General features: G+C 43.8%; 1 protein-coding gene across 1 annotated transcript in view; it reads right to left on the bottom strand.

Annotated features, from left to right (window-relative positions):
* The window catches only part of dock3 (dedicator of cytokinesis 3), a 1369418-nt gene that overhangs the window by 93298 nt on the left and 1251957 nt on the right, over positions 1 to 24163 (bottom strand). The window contains exons 36-38 of the mRNA XM_068052296.1: positions 22034 to 22094; positions 21388 to 21481; positions 14986 to 15134 (exon numbers count right to left, since the gene is read on the bottom strand). Of these exons, the coding sequence (XP_067908397.1) occupies positions 14986 to 15134; positions 21388 to 21481; positions 22034 to 22094 (304 nt within the window). The remainder of the gene's footprint in view (positions 1 to 14985; positions 15135 to 21387; positions 21482 to 22033; positions 22095 to 24163) is intronic.

The following is a 24163-nucleotide window of genomic DNA, read 5'->3' as shown; positions in this document are numbered from 1 at the left end:
GCGTAAATTGGTGGCAGAGGTGGGATCAGGTCGGGAAGGGCCCCCTGAGCTTTCTGCTGCATTTTACACCCCCACCCCCCCACCGACCACCTTTCCGCTCTTTGGTCGGGTGTTAGATTCCGGTCCATTTCTCACTCAGCTATCGTCACAAGACAATTTAACCCGAGTTGCACAATTCTCTACCTGCTTGTAATATGTGTCTGAAGACAGGGCAGCCAACAAAACGGCAGTGATCACCAAATCAAGAGAATTTTATAGGATGAAACAGATAGTACTTCAGAAGACAAACAAGAGAGGCTGGAAATACTCAGCAGGTCTGGCAGCATCTGTGGACAGAAAAGCAGAGTTAAGGTTTCAGATCAGTGACCCTTCATCAGAACTTCAGAAGAGTCATGTAAAACAGAAAAACAGAGTGAGACAGGAAGGGACAGAGAAATTAACAGTAGGTAGTCAAGACCAGTTTGTTCATCTCGACAGGCTGTTAAACCAAGTCCTAAAATACAGAAATAACAGAAGCTCTCATGGACAAAATGCCATTTACTCACCAAAGCTAGTGACAATATTAGATAAACACAATTACAAATAAAGAGCGCCCTTCAGTTCCTCCAATAAAGTGATTCTCTTAAGTTCACTTATATCTGTCTCAGTCTATTCCTTTGAATCCGATTCAGCTCTGGCAAGATAATTAACAAAAAGCTTTTCTGCAAAAAATGCAGCCGCTGTTACTGCATGTATTATTTAGTTACAAAATGCTTAGTCGCTATCATACTCCAGACTAACCAATTTATGTCCAAGCCAAATCTATTACCTGTTAACAAAGGTGCACTTTTAAGGTAATGTAATTATATGATGCAGACAACTTTCAAATGACATTGGTCACTCAGGTTATCCGCCCTTAAACTGGCTAGTAAATGATGCGCATTGCAGTTACTGATCTTTGACATACTTGTAGAACTTGTCCTTTAATACAATTCGCAGCAAAAAAAAAATCAGCTAATGACTGTTTCTAACATGGTCAATAAAACATAATAAATTTTTACTTTGTCTTCCCTGATAATATTTAAAACTGCAAATGCAGCATAGCTTTTGTTCAGGAATCGTAGACAGTTCACCATTGATTAAGCTTTATTAAAGCTATCCATTACATTGTATTTATTAACTAATGTATATGGGTCAGCAGCATCCTGTTTTTGCTAATATCACTCAGCCCCAAAACACCACACTCTTGTATTCACGAGGGACTTACAGTGCTGACCTCTGCAGATTCCTTGGATTTTCTTGCCTGTCGTCCCCTCAGTACAACTTCTGGAACAATGTGATTCCAAATGGATAGCAGTGGAATAGCGACATTTATATAAGTCCAGCAACTTTCAACATGTCACTGAGCTTGTGTCCCAAGTGAAAGTAATGTGTGCCAGAGCGTAGAAAGGGAGGCATTCCCTTTAGCCATTTTAAAATGAGTTGACATTTTAAAACACATGGTTAAAGGCTTGGAGCAGGGGTGTCCAATATTTTAGCTTGGGGTCCACATTACAATTTTGGTCTTACATAGGGGGCCAGTGAGACAATTTCGGAAAGAATAAAGGCATTAAAAATGTATCTTACTGTTAATCAAAACAACAACAAATGTATATTTTTGAGAAGAAGCTTGAAATGAGAAGACTAATTTAATTGACTTACTTTCTCTTCACTGATTTAGTGAGATACCTGGCACCTTTTTGCTTGCACAAGCAATGTGGACTATTCCGGATAGATGTCCATCTGTCAGGAGTGATCTTGATCGCTCTATCTCCTTCCCCTCTCTCGCTCCCTCCCCTCTCTCTCTCTCTCTGTCTCTCTCTCTCTCCCTGTGTGTCCCCTCTCTGTTTTCTCCCCCTCTCTGTGGTGACACTCTCTCTGTCCCCCTCTCTTTCTGTCCCCAACTCTCTGGCCCCCTTCTCTCTCTCTCCCTATCCCCCCCACTCTCTCTATCCTTTCTCTCTCTCTGGCCCCCCTTTCTGTCCCCACCTCTCTCCCTGCCCCTCTTTCACTCAATCTGCCCCCTTTCTCTCTCTCTCTGCCCATCTCTCTTTCTGCCCCTCTCTCTCTGCTCCCCCCCCCCGTCCGCCAATCTCTCTCTCTCTGCCCTGTCTCTCTCTGTGCCCCCTCGCACCCTCTCTCTCCCTCTCTGTGACCCCCCCGTCTCTCTCTGCCTCTCTCTCTGTCCCTCCCTCTCTGTCCCCCTCTCTCTCTCTGCCCCTTGTTCACTGTGTTTGATTACTTAAGCCTAGAATTGATGAAACTGAAACTAGATACACGGTGAAGGTTCTAGTAAACAGTGACTGCGTTCTGAAAAAAATTGGACTGAAATCTTTTAAGTGCTGAGATATTTTTAAGTACTGTAAATAAACCTGTTGTTGATTTAGAACTAGTGCCATATCTGGATTGCTCTGAAATAAATCAGACGTATAAAATATCCAGCAAAACCGCCTAATACTTAACACCCCCCTCCCTCTCTCCTTCTGCCCCCTCACGCTCTCTGTCCCTTTCTCTCTCTGCTCTACTCTCTCTCTGCCCCTCTCTCTCTCTGACCCCCCCTCTCTCCCTCTGTCCCCCCTTTCTCTCTGCCCCCCTCTCTCTCTCTGTCCCTGTCTCTCTCTCTGTCCCTGTCTCTCTCTCTCTCTCTTTCCCTTCTCTCTGCCCCCTCTCTCTGTTCCTCTCTTACTCTACCCCCCTCTCTCTCTTTCTGCCCTCTCTCTCTGCCCCCCCCACTCTCTCTCTCTCTCTCTCTGACAGTTGCAGAGAGCAGAAATGCTTTTTTAAAAAATCGCAATGTCATTTTCACAGCTGACAGGTACTGGGAGCAGGAACAGCAGTTTCCGAACTTCAGACAGATTCGGGATTTTCCGGTGGGTTCCAACTTTTTTCTTAAAAACCCATTGGAAAACCTTGAAGCTGTTTGAAGTTCGGAAACTACTGGTCCTGCTCCCAGCTGTGAAACTGACATTGTGATTTTTTTTCAAGCTGGTCTGGAAGAAGAAGCCAGTGGGACATTTCTCATCTCTGAAATTACCAGTCACGGATCTCCAATTTTTTTTTACCACAGACGCTGAAGTCCGTGTACAGACATGTTGCCGACCCGTGATGGGAGTTGAACCTGGAACCTTGTGATTCAGAGGTGAGACCGTTCCTTTAGGACTTGGACTTGAACTAGTCATAATAGTGCCCATAGAGAGAAACAAAACTATGTTACCAACAGGAAGAAATCTGTGGATCAACATTTCAAAAGGAGCAAACACCAATCTGGGTGTTACTTCTCTTAGCAATTCCTCTCACTATGTTTAGAGAATCTAACCATCTTCCCTTGACATTCAATGGCATTAACATCGCAGAATCCCCCACTATCAACATCCTGGGAGTTGACAAGAAACTAAACTGGAGTAGCCATATAAATACCCTGGCTACAAGAGCAGGGTGCAGAGACTAGGAATCCTGTGGCAAGTAACTCACCTCTTGATTCCCCAAAGCCTGTCCACCATCTATAAGGCACAAGTCAGGAGTGTGATGGAATACTCTCCACTTGCCTGGATGGGTGTAGCTCCAACAACACTCAAAAAGATCAACACCATCTAGCACAAAGCAGCCCACTTGATTGGCACCTCATCCACAAACATTCACTCCCTCCACCACCGTCGCACAGTGGCAGCATGTGTACCATCTACAAGATGCAATGCAGCAGCGCATCAAGGCTCCTTCGACAGCACCTTCCAAACTCATGACCTCTACCACCAGGAAGGACAAGGGCAGCTGATGCATGGCAACACCACCACCCACGAGTTCCCCTCCAAGCCACACACCATCCTGACTTGGAACTGTATCGCCGTTTCTTCACTGTCGCTGGGTCAAAATCCAGGAACTCCCTTCCTAACAGCACTGTGGGTGTACCTACCCCACATGGACTACAGCGCTTCAAGAAGGCAGCTCACCACCACCTTCTCAAGGGCAATTAGGGATGGGCAATAAATGCTGCCCTAGCCAGCGACGCCTACATCCCATGAAGGAATAAAAATAGTTCTGTTTCATGGAATCATGCATCGCATTCATCCTATTAAAATATGCATGCTGTTGGCTGACTGCAGTTTGCCCAGCAACTGCAGGCTCTGCCTGGTACAAACGACAGTTTATTTAGCAACAGCAACCAGAAAGATCCTCACCTCTCTTGATTTTGTGCTTCCACCCATAACAGCCCCATTCTATTTCCCCTTCTCTGTTCCTGTCTCTCCTCCTATTTGTTTCTGTTTCTATTCTATTGTCCAATCTTTTTGGGCGGAGGGGCGAATTATGTTTTTTGCTTGGCCCAGAGGGCCAGTGAGCAAATTTTGAAAGATAAAGGCATTAAAAGTTTATCTTACTAATAAAAACCACAACAAATGTGCATTTTTGTGAAGAAGCTTTAAATGAGATGACTAATTTATTGACTTACTTTCTAGTTACTATATTGAAAACTGATTTAGTGACATACCTGGCATTGTTTTTGCTTGTATAAGTAGTCAATCTTTGCCTGCACACTTGATGTAGTGCTGCAAGTATTCTGGATAGACGTCCATCTTTCAGGAGTGAGATCTCTCTCTCTATCTCTCTGTCTCTCCCTGTGTTCCCCCCATTCTGTGTCATCTTCGCTCTCCGTGTATCCCCCTCTCTGTTCCCCCTCTTTCAGTTTTCCCCTCTCTCTCTGTTCCCCTCCCTCCCTCTCTCTCTGATCCACCCTCTCTGCTTTCCCCTTTCTCTCTCTGTTCCCCCTCTTTCAGTTTTCCCCTCTCTCTCTGTTCCCCTCCCTCCCTCTCTCTCTGATCCCCCCTCTCTGCTTTCCCCTTTCTCTCTCTGTTCCCCCTCTTTCTCTGATCTCGCCCCCACCCTTTGTTTCCCCCCTCTCTCTGTTTCCCCCACTCTCTCTCTGTCCCTTCTCGCTTTGTTTCCCCCTCTCTCTCTGTCCCCTCTCTCTCTGTTTCCCCCTCTCTTCCCTCTCTCTCTGGTTTGCCCCCTCTCTCTCTATTCTCCTCTCTCTCTCTATTTACCCCTCTCTCTCTGTTCCCTCCTCTCGGTTTTCCCCCTCTCTCTTTCCCCCCCTCTCTTTTTCTTCCTCTCTCTGGCAGTTGCACTGAGTGGGAGCACTCAGCATCGCAGCTTTGTGGTTTGTCAGTTTGTTAAACAACATTGCGCTGAGTTTCACAGCTGATACCTGCTGAATCAGGAACGATTCCCAACATCGGACAGATTTGGGGTTTTACGGCAGGCTTTTAAAAAAAGTCGGAAAATCCCGAATCTGTCAAAGTTGGGAAGTGCATTCCTGCTTCAGCAGCTGTCAGCTGTGAAACAGACAGCACAATGGTTTTAAAAAAGCCGCTCTGTAGTAAGGCAAAGGGAAATTTCCCACCTCCACTCATGGAGCACTGGTGTGGATGACGAACCGCCGCGGGCCAGATGGAAACCTTTAGCGGGCCAGATCCTGGCCCGTGGGCCATATGTTGGACAACCTTGATTTAGTACATCACTACAGCCACTAATGTAAGATGCTCCTTACGATCAGGCGTAGAAGCAGTGCTACCCTTCTTTGCCCCCATGATGGAGGACCTGCCAAATTAGGCAACAGAATCCCCATCACTGATACTCTAACCCAGGGTTGTCTGACCTTTTCGGGCAGAGGGCTGCGATTTTTGGGGGGCCAGTGAGCAAATTTCGAAAGGTAAAGGCATGTAAAATTTATTTTGCTGATAAAAACAACAAATGTGCATTTTTGTGAAGAAGCTTTAAATGAGAAGTCTAATTCATTGACTTACTTTCTCGTCACTATATTGAAAACTGATTAGTGACATATCTGGCATTGTTTTTGCTTGCATAAGTAGTCAATCTCTGCCTGCAAACTTGATGTAGCTATGCAGAGTATTCTGGATAGATATCCATCTGTCAGGAGTGATCTTGATGTCTCTCTCTATCTCTGTCTCTCTCTCTCCCTGTGTTCCCCCTCTCTGTGTTGTTCCCCCCTTCTCTGTGTTGTCCTCACTCTGTGTTCCCCCACCATCCCCTTCTCTCTCTGTCCCCCCTCTCTCTCTGTTCACCCTCTCTCTCTATTTCCCCCCTCTCTGTTTCCTCCCCCACTCTCTGTTCCCCTCTCTCTCTGTCCCCCTCTCTTTCTGTTCCCCCCCTCTCTGTTTCTCCCTCTCTGTTCCCCCTCTCTCTCTTGTTCCCCCCTCTCTCTTTGTTTCCCCCTCTCTCTTTGTTCCCCCTCCCTCTGTCCCCCATCTCTCTCTTTGTTTCCTCCCCCCCTCTCTCTCTCACTCTCTGACAGTTGTACTGAGTGGGAGCGCTCAGAACAGCAGTTTTGTGGTTGGTCAGTTTGTTTAAAAACAGTGCGCTGAGTTTCACAGCTGATACCTGCTGAATCAGGAACGCTTCCCAACATTGGACAGATTCGAGGTTTTACGGTGAGCTTTTTAAAAAATTCAGAAAATCCCCAATCTCTTAAAGTTGGGAAGCGCATTTCTGCTTCAGCAGCTGTCAGCTGACAACACAAAGTTTTTAATAAGGCTGCTCTGCAAGAAGAAGGCAATGAGAAATTTCCCATCTCCAGTCATGGACCCCTGGGGAGGATGAGGAACTGTCCTGGGTACATCCTGCGGGCCAGATGGAAACCTTTGGCTGGCCAGAACCACAGGCCGTATGTTGGACAACCCTGTTCAAACCTTTCCCATATAAAGTCTTCAATAAGGTGAACTCTAGTCCCATTTTCAACACGTGGGTAATTTTAACCTATTTTCAACACGTGGGTAATTTCAACCTAACCCATCCAGTGGGACACAGATGGGATCAGATTGATTGCCCTTTTTAACACCCTTTTTAACATCCGATCTTACTATTACATAATATAGGAAATAGGAGCTGGAGTAGGCCATTTGGCCCTTTGAGCCTGCTCCACCATTCAGCAAGATATTCCACCTCAACTCCACCTGACCCCACTATCCCAACATCACTTAATTCCCTTAGTACCCATATGTCTTGAATATATTCAATGACTGGGCATCCACAGCTCTCTGACATAGAGAATTCCAAAAATTCACAACCATTTGAGTGAAGACATTTCTCCTCATCTTGGTCCGAAATGGCCAATCCCTTATTCTGAGACTGTGACCCTGTGTTCTGGATTATCCAGCAGAGGAAACATTTTCTCAGCATCTACCCCGTCAAGCTTCTTAAGAATTTTAGATGTTTCAATTAGATCACCTCTCATTCTTTTAAACCCGAGGGAATATAAGCCAAGCCTACTCAATCTATCCTAATAGGACAATCCCCTCATCTCAGGAACCAGTCTTGTGAACTTTCATTGCACTTACTCTAAGGCAAGTATGTCCTTCCTTAGGTAAGGGGACCAGAACCAAAAAAGTGTTAGCTGTGGCTCAGTTGGTAGAACTCTCACCTCTGAATCACAAGTCTGGAGTACCACTCCAGACTTAAACACAAAACCTCAAGGCTGGCACTCCAGTGCAGTACTGTGGGAGTGCTGCACTGTTGGAGGTGCTGTTTTTCAGATGCAATGTTCAACTCAGGCCTCATCTGCCCTCTCAGATAAAAGTAAACAATCCTAGTGCATTATTTTGAAGAAAGTTGGGGAGTTATTCCCATTGTCCTGGCTAATATTTATCCCTCAATCAACAAAAACAGATTAACTGGTCATTAACTCATTGCTGTTTGTGGAAGCTTGCTGTATGCAAGTTGACTGCAGTGTTTCCTACATTGCAACACTAACTACACTTCCAAAGTACTTCACTGGCTGTAAAGCACTTTGGGATATCCGGTGGTCATGAAAGGGGTCATACAAATGCAAGTCTTTCTTTTTCAAAACTGCAGGCTGTACTCCAGGTGTGGCCTCATCAATGTCCTGTACAATTGTGTTAAGATTTCTTTACTCTTATACTCCAGTCCCTTTGCAATAAAAGTGGTTTAGCAAGCCACTCAACTGTATCAAACTGCTAGAGACTATCTGGCATCGACCTAGGCACTGGAAATGACAAAGGCCCACCTTACCCAGTCGACCATGCAAAGCCCTCCACTCTAACATCTAGCGACTTGTGCCAAAATTGAGACAGCTGTCCCACAGTCTTGTTAAGCAACAGCCCGACACCGTTATTTTCACCAAATAATATCTTACAACCAATGTCCCAGACTCCCAGATAGAAATTGAAGTCAATGGGCATTGAGGGAAAACTCTCCACTAGTTGAAGTCATACCTAGCACAAAGGATGATAATTGTGGTTGTTGCAGGCCAAAAATCTCAGCCCCAGGACATCACTGCAGAAGTTCCTCAGGGTAGTGTCCTAGGCCCAACCATCTTCAGCAGCGTCATCAATGACCTTCCCTTCATCATAAGGTCAGAAATGGGGATGTTTGCTGATGATTGCACAGTGTTCAGTACTATTCATGACTCCTCAGATACTGAAGCAGTCCATGTCCACCTGGACAACATTCAGGCCTGGGCTGATAAGTGGCAAGTAACATTCATGACACACAGGTGCCAGGCATGATCATCTCCAACAAAAGATAATCTAACCCTCTCCCCTTGACATTCAGTGGCATTAACAACACGGAATCCCCACATTAACATCCCTGGGGTTGCCATTGACCAGAAATATAACTGGATCAGCCACATAAATACCAGGGCTACAAGAGCTGGGAATTCTGTGGCGAGTAGCTCACCTCCTAACTCCCCAAAGCCTGTCCGCCATCTATAAGGCACAAGTCAGGAGTGTGATGGAATACTCTCCACTTGCCTGGATGGGTGCAGCTCCAACAACACTCAAGAAGCTCGTCACCAACCAGGACAGAGCAGCCTGCTTGATTGGCACCCCATCTACCACCTTCAACATTCACTCCCTCCACCACTGACACACAGTGGCAGCAGTGTGTACCATCTACAAGATGCACTACAGCAACTCGCCAAGCCTCCTTCGACAGAACCTTCCAAACCCGTGACCTCTACCACCTAGAAGGTTGAGGGCTGCAGATGCGTGGGAACACCACCACCTGCAAGTTCCCCTCCAAGCCATACACCATCCTGACTTAGAAATATATCGTCATTTCTGTCACTGGGTCAAAATCCTGACTCCCTTCCTCACTGCACTGTGGGTGTACCTACACTACATGGACTGCAGCGGTTCAAGAATGTGGCTCACCACCACCTTCTCAAGGGTAATTAGAGGAGGGGAACAAATGCTGGCCTTGCCAGCGATGCTGTTATCCCATGAAAGAATTTTTTTAAAAATCCTTAATCACTATCCTGGGTATGTCCTGTCCCATTGCGGGAGAGATCCGCCAGAGGCGATAGCACAGTGGTGTACAGTGGGGCTGGAGTGGCCCTGAAATCCTCAACATAGACTCATGGGACCAGGCCAAACATGGCCAAGGAAACCTACTGCTGATTAGCACCTACCACTCTCCCTCAACAGATGAATCAGTTCCCCTCTATGTTGAACACCACTAAGAAGAAGCAATCAGGGTGGCGAGGAACAGAATGTACTCTGGGTGGGGGACGTCAATGCCTTGTTTTCTCTCTTCCTCCTTTCTTAACTAGCAGGGTTATGTTTGCTACCTTCCAAATCTTGGGAAATGTTCTAGAATCTAAGGAGTTCTGGAAGATTAAAACAAATGCATCCACCATCTCTGCAGCTACCTCTTTTAAAACACCAGGGTGCAGGGGATTAGTTGCTGTTCAGTCCCATTAATTTCTGCAGTACTATTTCTTTACTTATACTGATTTCTTTAAGTTCCTCATTCTCTCTAGACCTTTGGTTCCCCATTATTTCTGAAATGTGTTTTTGTGTCTTCTACCATGAAGTCTGATACAATGTATTTGCTTAATGTCTCTGCCATTTTCTTATTTCCCATTATAAGTACACCTGTCTCTGCCTCTAAAGGGACCACGTTTACTTTCACTAATCTGTTCCTATTTACATCAGTTTTTACACCTCTTGCTAGTCTATCCCATATGCTCTTTTCTCTTTCCTTATGAATTCCTTGGTCCTCCTTTGCTAAGTTCTAAAATCCTCCCAATCCTCATGCTTACTACTGCTTTTAGCTACATTATAAGCCTCTTCCTTTGATCTAATACTATCTTTAACTCCTCTTGTTAGCCATGGTTGAACCACTTTTTCTGTGGGGTTTTTGTACCTTTTTTTTTGTAAATTATATATTAATTCTTTAAATGGTAGCCATTGCTTGTCTACCATCATATCTTTTAATGTAGTTTTTCAATCTACCTTAGCCAACTTGCCCCTCATAACTACGTAGTTTCCTTTGTTTAAGAACCTTGTTTTGGATTTAACTAAATCACTTTCAAACTCAATGTAAAATTCTATCAATTATGGGCACTCTTCCCTTGGAGGTCCCTTTAGTACAACGTTATTAATTAACCCTTTCTCATTGCACAATACTAGATCCAAAATAACCTGTTCTTTAGTTGGTTCCTTGACATACTGATCCAGAAACCTATTTTGCATGCTGGTGCAGCAAGCAATTAGGAAGGCAAATGGTATGTTGGCCTTCATTGCAAGGGGTTTTGAGTACAGGAGTAAAGAGGTCTTGCTGCAATTGTACAGAGCCTTGGTGTGAATGCACCTGGAGTACTGCGTACGGTTTTGGTTTCCTCATCTAAGGAAGGATATACTTGCCATAAAGGGAGTGCAACGGCGGGTTCACCAGACTAATCCCTGAGATGGCGGGACCGTCTTATGAGGAGGGATTGAGGAAACTGGGCCTGTATTCTCTCGTGTTTTGAAGAATGAGAGGTAATCTCATTAAAACTTACAAAATTCTTACAGGGCATGATAGAGTAGATGTAGATAGGATACTTCCCATCTGGTGAGTCTAGAACCAGGGGACATAGTCTCAGAATAAGGGATCGGCCCTTTATAACTGAGATGAGAAGGAATTTCTTCACTCAGAGGGTGGTGAATCTTTGGAATACTCTACCCTAGAGGGCTGTGGAAGTTCAATCATTGAGCATGTTCAAGGCAGAAATCAATAGAAATCTGGATACTAGTCACATCAAGGGATATGGGGATAGCACGGGAAAGTGGCGTTGACGTAGATGATCAGCCATGATCTAATTGAATGGCGGAGCAGGTGCGATGGGCTGAATGGTATACTCCTGCTCCTATTTTCCTATACATTCCATAAATTCATCCTCCACACTATTACTGCAAATTTGGCTATATGAAGATTATCCCCCGATTACTGTATTACCCTTATTACATACACCTCTTAATTTATACTCTGTCCTACACTACAACTACTATTAGGGGGCCTATAAACAACAACCACCAGTGTTTTCTGCCCCTTGCTGTTTCTTAGTTCCTCCCAAGCTAATTCTACTTCTTGATTTTCTGAGCTAAAATCCTTTCTCTCTACTGTCTTTATTCCAACCTTTATATCAGGGCTGCCCTTCCTCCTTTTCCATATTGACTATCTCTTCTAAAAGTTAACTGTCCTGGAATATTTAGTTTCCAACCTTGGTCATTTTGCAACCAGGTCTCCGCAATGGCTATTAGATCAAACCTATTAGATCAAACCTATTATTTTCTATCTGTGTTGTTAATTCATCTAATTTGCTGCAACTGCTTCACGCATTCCGATATAAGGCCTTAGGTTTGTCTTTTTTCTGAATTTCCCTGACATCATCTTAGTCACTAATACCCTATTACCTTTGTTACTCTCCATTCCTAATACTGTCCATTCCTAACCCACTCTGCTTATTTGTACCCAAAAGGCTGCTCTGCTCTAAAGCCTTGACATTTCCCTTGCTGCTTCTGAATTTACCCTTCCCTGAATTTTCCCAAACCCTCTTTATTAGTTTATCCCCACTTTTCACTGAGTAATGGGAGATCATGTTGAGCCCATGATTTTGTATGAAGTGACTTTTGATTGCAATACACTGTGAGCTGCTGAATGAGGCCAGGTCCTCTGCCATGGGTAAAAGTCATGCAGGCCCCCACCTGCCAAGAATGATGCATATTAATTTTGTCATATGAACATTGATTTTAAACTTGCTGGGAAGAAGAGAAGGCATGTTACAAGGTCTACCAGACACTTAGCTGAGAAACATTTTCATACTAACAGATAGTGCTTATGGAGACAAAAGGACCATTCCTTAACACATTCAACGCAGAATGGATTTTGATCTCCAGGCATTGAAGGTGTAAGGAAGAGCATTCCAGAAACTGCTAAGGTGATACAGTCCACAAAAGCCAGGACTGGTTAAACTCGCTGGTCACATGCCTAACTGGCTGGTCCAGGGTTTTCTGAATTAGCCACAGAGTTTTTGAACTCGGAAAGACTGTTTGCTCCTGGAGTGAGAAGACCTCTACAGTCTGCTCCCATCTCTTTCTCACAAGCCTCTGGACCCATTGAGGACACATGAACTTCAAGAGAGAAAAGTCTCCGAAATCGAACAAGGTTTAAGAGGAATGCTGGGCCCCAACAAAAAGCAAGACCTACCTACAATCAAGGACTTTTCAGCGAGCTCAAAGAACAGTAACCAAAACCAACTTCAGATATTGCCTCAAACTTTTCCATTTTATTTCTTCTGCTCTTTTCTGTCTCTATCTGCATGTGTGTAACATGTATGCATGCTAGCCTGGGCGCGTCGCGTATCTGTTAACTGGATTAGAGTTCACGTTTAATAAAGTTCAATCTTTTTTCTTTAAACCTAAGAAAACCTGTTTGGTTAGTTTCTTTGCTTTATAACTGGAAGTTAGTGAACAAGGATTCTCTACGGGAGAGCTAAAAAAAAAATGGTGTGTTAAAAGTAAACTCTGTTACTGTAAGACCAGGTGAAGGCTGAGAGGGAACCCAAGACCCCTTTCTCACTTGGTCGTAACAGTAAAGAAGTGAAAAAGTCTCAGAGAGTGAGTGAACCCAGGCCATCCGCATTCATGTTCTAGTGGATGCTTCTAAAGACATTTGGCAGAAGGCTGCGAGAAAGCTGCCTATCTGCCAACCTCAGTTAAGGAATGGTGCACACCAATGGGAGAACAGAGAAAAATGAAGAAAAAGAAATAGCAACCATATGAAGTCTACACATCTCCGAATATTTCTCCATTTGCACTATAGGCAGCTTTATATTAAACCATTTTAATGTCCTGTGCCTTGGGGAGTCCAGACCCAGTCTTCACCTGAGGTGGGGTTGTTGGGCTGCTGGAGGGGGGGGGGGGGGGGTGGTGGTGGGTGGTGTGGGGTGGGGTAGTATATAATTGAACTGGGGTGTGCAAACATAATTCAGGTCCCATTTTGAAGTCATACATTTTGTGTCTTTCATTATATATACCCAGTGGAAAACACACCAATTAAGAAATAGGTTACAAAGAGTGACCACTACTGTTTATTGTAGCTGGGCTAGATTTGGAGATATAACCCCAGTTTCAGCTCCTCACCCATGGTGGGCAGTGACCCAGATGTTCCCAATAAATCCAAATTATAAGAAAGAGAGAAAGTAAAAAACAGAAAGGAAGGGAAAGAGAGGAAGAGAAAGAAGACTTGTATTTATATAGCACCTTTCAGGACCTCAAGATGTCCCAAAGCGCTTTGCAACCAAAGTACTTTGAAGTGTAATTACTGTTGCAATGAAAGAAACACAGCAACTAATTTGCGCACAGCAAGTTTCTACAGATAGCAATGTGATAACAACCAGACAATCCATCTTATTGATATTGTTCGAAGGATAAATATTGGTCAGAACACCAGGGATAACTCCCTTGCTCTTCTTCAAAATAGTGCATGGGATCTTTTAAATCACTTAAGAAGATAGGCAGGCGTCGGTTTAACATCTCATCCAAAAGACGAAAGATGACAGAACATTCTGATTTTAATAATATATAGATTAATAGACAAATAGCAACATTTGGGCAGCTGAGTAGCAGAGTTGGTTGGAGTCCAGGAGTTTGTCTGCAGCACAGGTTGAAAAGCTGGGAGATACAAAACTGAGACTCTACAGCACCACTACCGGCAGAACAATGTGATTCCAGTATGTTCACAAGAGCATTGTAAATGTAGACAGGAAATTATAATAGACAAAGTCTGCAGGAAATTTGCATGATTTTTAATGTTATTTCAACATCACCCTATCAAAACCTTTGGGGGGGGGAGGGGGGAGCTGGTGGTGATGGTAGCATAGTGGTAATATTATTGAACTAGGAATCTAGAGACCTGTACCAATGCTCTGGAGACATGTGTTCAAATCCCACCATAGCAGCCGGGTGAACTTTAATTAATACATCTGGAATAAAATGCTAGTCTTATTATATGTTGTAAAAACCCATCTGGTTCATTACTGTCGTCAGGAAAGGAAATCTGCCATCCTTACCTGGTCTGGCCTACCGATGACACCAGACCCACACCAATGTGGTTGACTCTTAACTGTCATCTAAGTTGTAGGCAACCACTTGCTCAAGGGCAATAAATGCTGGCCTTGCCAGTGATACTCACAACGCAAGAATGAATAAAAAAATTTACTGAAGGAGAGACCTGCAACCTCCATTCATTGAACTCCTGTTTTTGCTGATTGGTACCACCAGTGATTAAAGAAATCTTACAGTAAGATACAAGGGGAGACTGACTTGTACAGACAAAAATGTGTCTCACAATTTTATATTTGTATGTCATGTTGATGATGGAAAGGCCCTGCATCTGCCCTCTATGGTCTCCCTCAACAGAAACCCCACCTCATGCAATACTCACCAGGACCAGGTAAAATTCAGCACTTGATGAATTAATTACCTTTAATCCTGTCAACCCATGACACAAAGTCCCCCTCACTCCATTTTACTGACTAGTTATCTCCCCACTGGCAGCCGACTGAAGCACTCATCACAGATCATGAGTAATGTAGGTTCAAAGTCAGTAATTTCAGCCTCCGACTGCCTAATACTGCCAGCATAACCATGAGGTAGCTCTAGCACTCACCTTCCCCTTGTTGAAGTAGTTGACAACCTGTCGGCACAGCCCTTCTTTACGCTGCCACTCCGTTTGTGCTGGGTAGTGCAGGAACTCCCGCAAAGGTCTGTCCTCCCAGTGAAGCAGTTCCCAGTACAGCATTAGTGTAAACGCAGCCTCTGGAAAAAGGAAGAACAATCAATTCAAGAAAGCTGCAAATCTGACTAAGAATTTAATGCTTTCAATAGTCTACATTATGACACACCATCAATGCGATCCTTTTACTGCTTTACACCACTGTGAATTACAAATTTGAAAAAAAAATGAAGAGTTTCTCCCCTTCTTTCCTGAAGGAGCCAACCCGAGATTCAATGCGAGGTACCCGAGTTACCTCACCAAGTATTCTTTACGTCAGTCTCGTCAGCTAGCGCCAGCAGGAAACTGAAGAAATAGCAGTGGGCAAGAAAAAACACATTTTGATCTTGTCGTCGTGCAGGGTTCGCATGTAAATTTTCCAGTTGGGGCCATTGAATACGGAAGAGCAGCTGGAGCTTTTCCCTTCATTAGACCAAGAGCACAAAGACTAATCCAGAGCCCAAACCTCTGCTCTGGCTGAGATCGGCTAACTCAGCACAGTTAGTACAGCTCAGTTAGCAATTGAGCCAGAGACCCATCTGGCCAGTGCTGCTTTTACCCAATAGAGCAATGGAAGAGCCCACAGTTGCAGATTTCAGATAGTGTACAACACACAGAGGAACACAGGAAGTAGGAGCAGGAGTTGGCCATTCGGTCCCTCAAGCCTGCACCACCATTCAACTAGATCATGGCTGAACTTCTACCTCATCACCATTTTCCCACAGTATCCCCATAACCCTTGATATCTAGAAATATCTAGAAATCTATCAACCTCTGTATTGAAAATATTCAATGACTGAGCCTCCACAGACCTCTGGGGTATAGAATTCCAAAGATGCCATCACTAAGACTGCTTATTTCCAGCTCTGTAACATCAGCCAACTCTGCCCTTGCCTCAGCTCAACTGCTACTGAAATCCTCTTTCCTGCCTTTGTTATCTTTAGGCTTGACTATTCCAATGCTCAAATTTACACTGACGACACCAAGCTCTACCTCACCATCACCTCTCTCAGCTCCTCCACTATTGCTAAATTATCAGGCTGCTTATTCGATATCCACTACTGGATAAGCTGAAATTTCCTCCAATTAAATATTGGGAAGACTGAAGCTATTGTTTTCAGTCCTCACTCCAAACTCTGTTTTCTAATTACTGACTCCATCCTTCTCCCTGGCAACAGTCTGAGATTAAGCCAGTCTGTTCACAACCTTGGTGTCATATTTGACCCTAAGATGAGCTCTGACCTCATATTTGTGCCATCACTAAGACTGCCTACTTCCAACCTCATAATATCGTCTGACTTTGCCCCTCCCTCAGCTGATCTGCTGCTGAAACCCTCATTCCTGCCTTTGTTACCTCCACACTTGACTTTTCCAATGCGCTCCTGGCTGGTCTCCCACATTCTACCCCCCGCAAACTTGATGACATCCAAAACTCTGCTGTCCTTGTCTTAATTCACACCAGTCCTGTTCACCGATCACTCCTGCGCTCACTTACTTTGGCTCCCAGTCAAGCAATGTCTTGGTTATAAAATTTTCATCCTTATTTTCAAATCTCTCCATGGCCTCACCCCTCCTTCTCTCTATAATCTGCTGCAGTCCCACAGACGTCCAGGATATCTGCACTCATTTAATTCTGGCCTCAGGTGCTTCTCCGATTTTAATCGCTCCACCATTGGTGGCTGTGCCTTCAACTGCCTAGGCCCTAAGCACTGGAATCCCCTCCCCTCCCCGCCTCTCTATCTTGCTTTCCTCCTTTAAGATACTCCTTAAAACTTACCTCTTTGACCAAGCTTTTGGTCATCTGACCTCATATATCCTTATGTGGCTCTGTGTCATATTTTGTTTTATAATGCTCCTGTGAAGTGCCTTGGGACGTTTTATTACATTAAAGGTGCTATATAAATATAAGTTGTTGCTCTCTTAGCTGACCTCCCATCTTGCACCTGACATAAACGTAAGCTCATCCAAAATTCTGCTGCCCTTATTCTAACTTGCACTGAGTCCCATTTACACATAATCCCTGTGCTCACTGACCTCCATTTGCTCCTGGTCCAGCAATGCCCCAATTTTTCATCTTTGTCTTCATTTTACTACATTAAAAACACTAAATAAATGCAAGTTGTTGTTGCAAACCCTCCAGAATTCCCCTCGCATCTCCAGGAATTGAAGATTAATCTCCTGGACATTGCTACATACAATCCAGAAGAAAAATCATAGGGTCATTAAAAAAAGATGCACTTTTTTCATTTTCTTTGAACACCGTGATTTATTAGTTACAGAATCGTTGGAAATGGGTAAAATGATTGTTTGACTGTCCAGGGCTTTTGGAGGTGGAAAGACATGTGATGAAACCTCCAGGAATACTTCCAACCAGATTTGGCAGACCCAAGGCCAATAGAAATCTGTTTGCACAAAAACGACGTGTGCAGAGTGAGGTTTATGAGCATGTTTCATCAGGTGGCAGGAATATAATATTTGTGAGTTGAAGATTTAAAGCACTGTTGGTGGAGGAGATACAGAAGGACTGTTACTGCAGTGGGCACATTTCCAAGTTAAAAAAAGGTCACATGTATGAAAATCTGATGAATGTCTCATGCTGCCACTTCAACAGCCACTTAAAGATGCTGCTGCTGCTCCTTTGGGTGGTCCTCTTGTTGAGTCTGAGGCCTTCCTCCTCCATATTAATGCCTCTTTGCAAGGTGAAGTTATGCAGCATGCATAACAGATTACCACAATGCTTGAAAGCTATACTGAGCTGAATTCCAGGACATCTCCTGATCTTTCCATGCATATGAAGCACTGCTTCAAGTACAAATGGTGTGCATGGATTCCTCTGATGGATAAGTGAACCTCATTATGCCTGTGCTCACCTGGTGTAATGAACAAGATAGCTTAGATTGCCCAGGAGGTATCCTGATACTTACTTGTGTGGATCAAACACTGGAAGATGGTGAACTGCCCTATAATTAAGGCACCATGATCGTTGCTTGGGAAACAAGCACTGACTTGTGTAATCCAGTGCTGATGAGTTGAACATTCATAAAATGGAATCCTTTCCTAATTGTGTAGAGCACTGGCCTTGTGTGAGGGAGCATATAGAGCCACAAGGGTACAATTTATAATACCTGGACTTTTCTGCCATTCTATAAAATTGCACAGTCTTTGAATGCCGTCTATGGAGAAGGGGATGAAGTTGGTTGTTCAAATAACAAGGCATCAGCCACTTGCACTTGCTATTTATATTAATGCACAATCGTTTGGCTTATGTTGCTGATTTCCCTCGTTGTACTGAAGCCAAAGCACTGAAGTTAAGCCTGACATTCACAGCCTTGCCTGTGGAGGATTTTGATCACAGAGTCAGCCTGCAGCCAGTAGTACAACTGCCTTGAAGCCTTTCTTACAAATTGAAGCCTCTGCAGATACTGTTCACTGATTAACACAGGTATGTGCACCTCTGCCTGTAGATTCTGGTGTGGAGGTAGTGGGGGTACAGGTGAATGGGTGCAGAACACCTATGGTGCAGTTTGATCTGTCTTGCAAATCTTTATTGGGTCTTTCTCGACTTCCTTCAAAGATTACAAGGGGTAAATCCCATGGGGAAACCCACTGTGCTACTATCGTGCCTGAACAATTGTCTCAACAACTTAAGTAAGATGGGAAAAAGTGCCTTTAAGTGCTGCTCCCAAGCCTCTTTGAAGTTACTTCTAGAATAAGCAAATTTCCAGCAAACCTGGGTATGCATTTTTTAAGGGGGGGAGGGCAGACATGAAACAATGCCACACTGATGTGAAGGTTGGGTAATGGTGTTCATGATGCTATATGATAATTTTGACCCAACTTGTATGGTGCCACCATGCTCCTAGCACTCTTCAAATATGGCACTGGGAAATTGGAATAGCATTAAATGGGCAGAGCTTCACCATCACAGATCTCTGGCCCAAATTCCAGTTAATCTTGTCCAAGAGAAAAATTGATTGGAGAATCTGGGCTGATGAGTTAGTCATAGATTCATTATGGCACAGGAGGAGACCATTCAGCCCATCGAGTCCATGCTGGCTCGCTGTAGAGAAATCCAGTCAGTTCCATTTCCTGCTTTATCCCTGTGGCCCTGAAAATTTATTTCCCTCAAGCACCCATCCATTTTCCTTTTGAAATCATTAATCGCCTCCGCTTCCAACACCCTCATCTGCAATGAGTTCCAGGTCATTACCACTTGCTGCATAAAAAAGTTCTTCCTCACATCCCTGCTGCATCTCTTGCCCAAAACTTTAAATCTGTGTCTGAGTTTGTATACTATTCTTCCTGATGATGTCCTACACATTGGCATCAAGGTGAACTCAGAGAGGTGGGCTGTTAGACTCGAGAAAGCTGGACAGCTTTGGGTATTTGTGAGGAGGATCTTGGGCCTCCCAGAAGACAGTCCAAAGTCTCGGGTACTTTCCAATCTTAAGCGGAGACTGTACATCAACTGAGTTTACAGTTTTCATAATCCACTTAGGAAAGGATTGGAAGCACCTGGATCTGAATTAATCACAATGTACAAGAGCAAAAACAGGACATAAGAAATCAGGAAACCAAGACAACCATGCCATATGGACCGCTGCTCTTGCCTCCTCCTCTGGAGGTCGCTGCTTCTCTTTGGCAATTGACTTTCCCACAAGCCTGGAAGATGAAAAGTGATCTGTAAAGGAGGATTATCCCTCGATAATGACCTGCGTTAATGGTTTGAAAATCTCCTATTCAATTGTTTTTTCATGGTCCCTGAGGGATAGCTAACTTAACACGACAAGAATAGGACAGTCAAGGGTTCCTTTGCATGGAAAATATGTGCAGAGATAAGGGACAATAGAGTGGAATTAACAAAGAAAACGTGATGTGAATAGGGATCAATCAATATAATTTGCACTGATGGCAGCATTTCACAGATGGAGCCTCTCCAATAGAATTCTTTTTAGAACACCAAACTCACTATCAGGATCCTCTTTAAGGAGATGGGTTTCTTGGCCAGAATCCTTTTAAAAGAGCGAGTCGCCATTGAGATCCTCTTTATGGAAATGGATCTCCCCTGGATCCTTTTTAAGGAGATGGGGATTTCTGTTAGTTTCAGCAGTGGAATCTCTTTGATAGCACGAATCTCATTAACAAGTTTAATAACACCATGAAGTCCCTTGATTTTTCCCTTTTGCCCCAATGTGGGAAAGGACACTTGACAGCTGCTCAGGGACTAACAACAACAGTGTGGCATAGCTGAGGCTCAACACTACAGGCACTTCAAACCTGAACCCCATCTCTCTATGGTCGAGTGAAAGCATTGCATCAGATTATTACCCTCCATATTTTTGAGTCTCATCTTTAGGAATACTGTGATAGAGGCTCTTGTGGTATCTCAAAATTAGGACACTCATCACTGTAGTATATTGTTCATTTATTGTTCTTTTGATTTGTAGTGCATTGTTCATTTGAGGTCACCGTACATGTTTGGTGAAGCATGCAAAGTATGCCACTAGGGGGAGTCGATAATAATGGTTCAGTTCACAGCAGCAATCCAAAAGGCAGTGCCATGTGTTTCTTCTAGAGATTCACAATAGCAGATCTACAATGCGAGATCTTACAATGACTACAAGGATGAAATAGCATTTACTTTATAGTCAGGTATAATTCGCTGTGCTTTCAGTCGTGAACTCCAGGTAATGCAGATTGTCAAACACTTTGTCTCATACACAATGCAAGGGTAGTTTGGTCTGCTTAAAGCTTACAGAAGAATTTATTGTAGGATTGTAGCACACCACAAAATGTGAATTTATTTCTTCCACCTGCCATTATTACTTTTGACGACATCTGTGTGATTGTGCCTGCAGAGCACAATCCTGGATCAAGTTGGAGGCACCCTCTCTCTCCCTTACCTGTAATGGCAGGCTGCAGCTCCTTCTGTGCTAGAGGGCCTCCTACTGGCCCTCCAGCTTCAAGAGCCTGTTGCCTCCCTAAATTGGACAGCAAGCACACCCTCTGACCACTAATTGGCCAATTCAGACAAAACGACTGTTGCTCCTGATACAGTGCAGGATTGGGACCCCCATTTGAACCCAATGTCAGGATCCTGACCCTTAACATAAAATCCTGCTCATGGTTTAAGAGAGGCCGAATCTTAAGGTTCTTTTTGAAGAAGTACAGATCCTCCTTTAACACTGGGAAGGGCTGGAAAAAAGTGGCCAGAAGTAAAAGAAATCTAGGGTGCAAATATCCAAAACTTCCAGTCCTGTTTAAAATGTGAATTGTAACAAGCTTATTGATCCTTACCTGTGTAATTATCAGCCTGCAGATGCATGTCACACAGTTTATGGATGTAACGGATATACATCTCCTCCTTGTTAATCTCCGATTTGTAAAAATTCTGAAATAAATGTTATCATCTGTAAGTAATTTGATAATCAGAGCTGGAACAGGCGAGTGAAAAGAGATCATTTTAAATGAGACACCAGTTACCCTCAACATTAATTACTGCCCATTGATCTTCTGGGTCTCTAACAATACTGCCTTGGGAGCTTTATATGTATCTAACTTGTGTTGTACCTACCTTGGGAATGTTTGATGGAACAGTGCAGAGGGAACTATACTTTGTATCTAATCTGTGCTGTACCCTCCCTGGGTGTTTTGGCTGGGACAATGCAGAGGGAGATTTACTCTATATTTAACCTGTGCTGTATCTGGCCTTGGTGTACTTGATGTGGCTGTGCTAAGGACATCTTACTCTCTATCTGAGGCATGCTATGTCAGACTAAAAGGGAAAGTACATAGAAAGAGTTACTCTGCAACTAACTCCAATTGTGTTTGACCTAGAAGTACTTGATGCTGACAATGTGTACCAAAATTGGAAAAAAGTTCAATCCCCTCCATTTGATGAACAGAAAAAAAATATTAAACAAAGAGAAAATTACTTGCTTACCAACAAATTAACAGTACAGCCAATCTTCTTATTTTCAGTTTCATCCCCTTTCATGCAATCCCTGGGGGAAACAAAGGAGCTTGAGCTCAATAATGACATGTTACATTGCAGGAATAAGTTAGCTGCATACTAGATCTATATGTAGTTTATGAGCTGTAGTTTCTGCAGAGGATTTCGGTTCAGAGATTACACAGCTAACTTTCTGCAAGGAGTCAGACTCAAGATGCTACTGCAGAACTGAGCTCCCGCTTCTGTGGAGAATTACCTCCCAAAGTTTCATAAAGTGATTGAACACGCGAGTGCCAAAGATCAGCAATAGAATCATAGTATGATTACAACACAGACGGAGGCCATTTGGCCCATCGAATCTGCCAAATTGCTGCAAGAGCAATTTAGGTAGTTCTGCTCTCCCCCTCTTTCCCTGCAGTCCTGCAAATTTTTTCTCTTCAGATGCTTATCCAACTCCCTTTAGAAAGCCACAATTGAATGTGCCTCCACCACCCTCACTGGCAGTAAATTCCAGATCCTAACCACTTGCTGCGTAAAAAGGTTTTTCCTCATGTCACCTTTGGTTCTTTTACCAATCACTTGAATCAGTATCCTCTGGTTCTCAACTCTTCACTAATGGGAACAATTTCCCTCTATCTTTGTCTAGACCCTCCTGATTTATCAAATCTCCTCTCAACCTTCTCTTCTCGAAGGAGAACAACTCCAGCTTCACCAATCCATTCATGTAATTGAAGTCCCTCATCCCTGGAAACATTCTCGTAAATCTTTTCTGCACCCTCTCTAAAGCCTTCACATCCTTCCTAAAGTGCAGCACCCAGAATTTGACACAATACTCCAGTTGAGGCCAAGCCAGTTTTTATAACTTCTTAGCGTTTGTACTCCATGCCTCTAATTATAAAGCCCAGGATCCCGTATGCCTTTTAATCCATTTTCTCAATGCCACTTTCAGCGATTTGTGCACATGTACCCCCAGATTTCTCTGTTCCTGCACCTCGATTAGAATTGTACCCTTTAGTTTATGTTGCCTCTCCTCTTTGCAGGAAAGCAGGCCTACTGGCACTGTGGAGTGGTGGGGTACAGATTATGGCTGCAATTCTCCATAGGGAAAATTCTTGACCTTATCCATAGCATCAGGTGGAGCCAGGTGGAGAACATAGGAATAGGAGGAGGCCCCTCAAGCCTGCCCTGCCATTCAGTTAGATCATAGCTGATCTGTACCTCAATTCGATTAATCTGCTTTAGCTCCATATCTATGTATCTCAGTCTTGACAGTTCCAACTGAATCAGTGTCCACAGCCTTTTGGGTGAGAGAATTCCAGATTTCTGCTATCCTTTGTGTGAAAATTTGCTTCCTGATTTTCCTCCTAAACAGAAATGTGGAGTGGAAGACAGGAAAGGAGAGATTTGGCAGACAAAACCTGAGACACCTGTCTCACTGTTGGTGCCAATGAAGAACAGCAGTGGAGGATCAGGGAAAGAATTAACCTAGGTTGACAATTGACTGAGAAGGTGCTTGCATTGTCAGAAGTGCGCTGTCTCTTTGCTGAGATGTTAAACTGAGATCCTGTCTGTCTGGTCTGGTGATTCAGGTGGACATAATCTCATGGCTGTATTCGCTGGTGTAGTCATTATTTCCCGTGCAACCAGCTCCACCAAAAACTGATCAAGTGGTCATTCGTTTCATTTTCTATTTGCGTGGTCTCACTGAATTCAGGTTACTGCTAAATTTGGCCATGTAACAACAGTGAATATGCATTAAAAAATGTTAATGCAGTGCTTTGGCATGTTCTGAGCACGTAAAAGTTCCAGATAAATGCAAATTATTTCTTTTACACATCTGCACAACTTTCCACTGAATCTCAGGGTCAGTCAGCTGCCAGATCTATCCCGCAGTGTACCACGGCACTCATTCATGCCTTTTTAAAATTCATTCATGGGGTGTGGGCGTCAGTCCTAGGCCAGCATTTATTGCCCATCCCTAATTGCCCTTGAGAAGGTGGTGGTTAGCTGCCTTCTTGAACCGCTGCAGTCCATGTGAGATAGGTACACCAACAGTGCTGTTAGGAAAGGAATTCCAGGATTTTGACCCAGCGACAGTGAAGGAACGGCGATATAGTTCCA

This window comes from Heterodontus francisci, chromosome 19 (genome assembly GCF_036365525.1).
Source record: "Heterodontus francisci isolate sHetFra1 chromosome 19, sHetFra1.hap1, whole genome shotgun sequence".
Taxonomy (NCBI): Eukaryota; Metazoa; Chordata; class Chondrichthyes; order Heterodontiformes; family Heterodontidae; genus Heterodontus; species Heterodontus francisci.
The sequence above is the reverse complement of the archived record's forward strand: the minus strand, read 5'-3'. Positions and strand labels throughout refer to the sequence as shown.